This window comes from Helianthus annuus, chromosome 4 (assembly GCF_002127325.2).
Source record: "Helianthus annuus cultivar XRQ/B chromosome 4, HanXRQr2.0-SUNRISE, whole genome shotgun sequence".
NCBI classification, from domain to species: domain Eukaryota; kingdom Viridiplantae; phylum Streptophyta; class Magnoliopsida; order Asterales; family Asteraceae; genus Helianthus; species Helianthus annuus.
The window spans coordinates 158,958,138-158,961,902 of NC_035436.2; the positions used below are offsets into that span (position 1 = coordinate 158,958,138).

General features: G+C 39.1%; 1 protein-coding gene across 1 annotated transcript; it reads left to right on the forward strand.

The window, feature by feature from the left end:
- The first annotated feature begins 240 nt into the window (after positions 1 to 240).
- On the forward strand, positions 241 to 2,378 carry LOC110937034 (9-cis-epoxycarotenoid dioxygenase NCED2, chloroplastic). The gene has a single exon (XM_022179446.2). The coding sequence runs from the start codon at positions 275 to 277 to the stop codon at positions 2,036 to 2,038; it is 1,764 nt and encodes a 587-aa protein (XP_022035138.1). The 5' UTR covers positions 241 to 274; the 3' UTR covers positions 2,039 to 2,378.
- The last annotated feature ends 1,387 nt before the right edge of the window (positions 2,379 to 3,765 follow it).

Genomic DNA, 3,765 nt, shown 5'->3' on the forward strand with positions numbered 1-3,765 from the left:
GTTTCTCCTTTTACATATGCCCATATATAACTCTACTTCCTAACACCTTTTTATCGAACTAACCTCACCACTCACACCTCCTAAACACAATGGTCTACAAATATATAATATTATACAAATATTGTCATGTCATATGTCACATATATAATATTATACACGTGGTCTTCTCTTTTGATGTCTCCAATGGACCCCACCGACCTCTATTTATTACCCCCTCCCCCTCTCCTCTCACCCCACACTCCCCCCCTCTTCCACCATATACATTTTCACTCCAATGGCTACCAATCCTTATACATCATCGTTACTCCCATCTTCTTTCTCCTCCACAATCAAAAGTACTCAAACCACTCGTTTCATCTCCATCAAAACCAACAAACCTATAACCAAATCAACTATCAACTGTGCTGCTTTACAATCCTCTTCATTGCTTCATTTCCCACAAACCATTAACAAACCTTCACAACAACATCCACACCAACCATTGCAATGGAACTTGCTACAACGGGCCGCCTCCACCGCATTGGATATGTTCGAAACCGCCTTAATATCACGCGAAACCAACACTCCTCTACCCAAAACATCCGACCCTAGTGTTCAAATCTCCGGGAATTTCGCACCCGTGCCCGAACAATCAGTAAAACATAACTTAACCGTTACGGGTACCATTCCAGATTGTATTAACGGTGTGTATGTTCGAAATGGAGCCAATCCGCTTTTCGAACCGGTTGCAGGTCATCATCTCTTTGACGGGGACGGTATGGTTCATGCGGTAACTATAGACGGTAACTCGGTTAGTTATTCGTGTAGGTTAACCAAGACTCACCGGCTTGTTCAAGAAAAAGAGTTGGGTCGACCGGTTTTTCCGAAAGCTATAGGTGAGCTTCATGGACATTCGGGTGTGGCTCGGTTAGCTTTGTTTTACGCCCGATCGTTGTTGGGTTTGGTTGATCATAGCAAAGGGATGGGTGTAGCCAACGCGGGTTTGGTTTATTTCAACAACCGGTTGCTCGCGATGTCGGAAGATGATTTACCGTATCATCTTAAGATCACACCATCTTCGGATATAGAGACGGTGGGACGGTATGATTTCTCCGAGCAGTTAACGTCTACGATGATAGCTCACCCGAAGATAGACCCGGTGACCGGGGAGATGTTCGCCTTGAGCTACGACGTTGTACAGAAGCCGTATTTGAAGTACTTTAAGTTTTCGAAAAACGGAGAGAAGTCTCCTGACGTTGAAATACCGCTACCAGTTCCGACAATGATGCATGATTTTGCTATTACAGAGAACTTTGTAGTGGTTCCCGACCAACAAGTTGTGTTTAAGCTTCAAGAAATGATTAAAGGCGGATCACCCGTGGTTTACGACCATAATAAAATGTCGCGGTTTGGGATACTGTCCAAAACCGCGACATCTTCAGACGACATGATATGGGTAGACTCACCCGAAACTTTTTGTTTTCATTTATGGAACGCGTGGGAGGAACCCGAGACGAACGAAGTCGTCGTGATCGGGTCATGCATGACTCCACCGGACTCAATTTTCAACGAGTGTGATGAGAATCTTGAAAGCGTATTATCCGAGATTCGAATCAATTTAACCACACGTAAAACCGCCAAACGTAGAATCCTTAAACAATCCGAACAAGTGAATCTTGAAGCGGGTATGGTGAACCGCGACAAACTCGGTCGAAAAACACAATTTGCATACCTCGCCATTGCGGAACCATGGCCTAAGGTTTCGGGCTTTGCTAAGGTTGATTTGGTTACCGGCGAAATGAAGAAGTTTTTGTATGGTGACAACCGGTACGGTGGTGAGCCATTTTTTCTTCCAAGTGATTCGAACTCGGATAAAGAAGATGATGGTTATGTTTTGGCATTTGTTCATGATGAAAAGACATGGAAATCGGAGCTCCAGATTATTAACGCGGTTACAATGAAGATGGAAGCTTCAGTTAAACTTCCTTCAAGAGTTCCGTATGGGTTTCATGGGACTTTCATAAGCTCAAAAGATTTAGTACAACAAGCTACACAATAAAGGGAAATACTCAAATACGTACATACTATCTATACACACAAATACACACACTCAGTGTGTGTGTGTGTAGGTGTGTATAGTGGTTAGAAGGTTAGAGTTAAGGAGATATGCCTGAGGGATTGTGGCTTACATCCCCGGAATCTCCTCAACCTTGAAAAACTATGATCGATCGTCTATTCATAGATTTTTTTTTTAAATTTTTTTTATTGTAGTTTTATTTAGTTATGAGTTAGTTTGTATGGTTTGTGGAGGTATTGAACCAAGCTTGAAGCTTTTGGACTGAAGCTCAGCTGGTTTCTGCTGTTATCTGGTTTTAATGATTGGAAAAAAAAAATATACTGTTTTTAGAAATTTATACTTTTATTAATTAATTACCAATCTTTTTTTTTCTTTTTGTTCTCATATTGTCACCTTTCTCTAACGTCTAATCATATGCGATGGGAGTTCTTTATGGTTAAAAACCTAAAAGCATGCAAATATGCAACGTTTGTAATTCATAGTTTTTAGTAATCTAAACAAGCGGCCATGGCTAATGGATGCATCAGTAGTCTAGATTAGAAAAATGATTTTATCTAATCATACGTAGTTACAGGTATGTTATCCAATGTGACTTTTTATATTAATTAATACAAAAGTCTCTTTAATTAGTGCCCATGGTTTTGCCAATTATGTTAAGATATCCAAAAGTTTTATAACATGATGTTTTTTCTTTTAATGGATCAAGTTTTGAAATAAGTTGATGTGGACCCCATGAATCTAGAAATTGATATAACCGTTATTGAAAGATTGTATTGGTGAGAATAGGGAACCGCGGAAAAATAAGGAACAGCATAACTAACCTTTACCATCTAGCTAAATGGTTATAAGTAAGCAAAATTCAGTATTAAAAGCCATATAAATGTATGATATACATACTCGATCAATCTTATTATGACTTTGACACTAATAACTATATAAGATTGTAACTGGTGAAGAATATATACCATGGCGGGAGGGTTCCTAGACGGCATTGTCCCATTGGTGTGGTCTGGAGCAGTGCCCTGGTGTGGATCTAGGCATTTGGCTTCTGTGTCTCGTCTAGGGCAACACCCCATGGTTGGGACCGCGCTATAATTAAGTAGCAAGTTGCTAGTGCTTGGTAATTGAAGATCAGTAGAAGGTTCTTGTTGCTTGGTGGTAAGTTGTTGCTTTTGTAGTAAATTATGCATAAAGTAGCAACTGAGATGCGGTAGCATCTTAAACTTTGGTAGCAACTTAGAACATCGGTATCAATATAGTTGATAACGATAAGGTTAGAAGGTTGTTATTGCTCGGTAGCAAGTTGTTGCATCTCTAGTAAACTATGCATAAGTTGCAACTGAGATGATGTAGCATCTTAAACTTTGGTAGCAACTTATAACATCGGTAGCAACATAGTTGATAACCGCATTCGGTTAATTATATACGCTCTAACCGTTTAACTACTAAATGAAATGTTGCGATGGTTCCACCCATATAAATAGAATTCTTCTTGTCTAATTTGATTATCAATTTACAATCAAATTTCCTACATCGAATTTCACAGAAAGGAGCTACTCGTTCTTAGATTGTACAAACGATATATTTTGATATGAATGTGATCCTGCACAATAGAAAAAATATCCACGTTAGATTGAAATGAAATCTTAAAAACCTAGAAGTCTAATCATAAACTATTTTTTTATTAACATAAAATGCTAGCTATTATA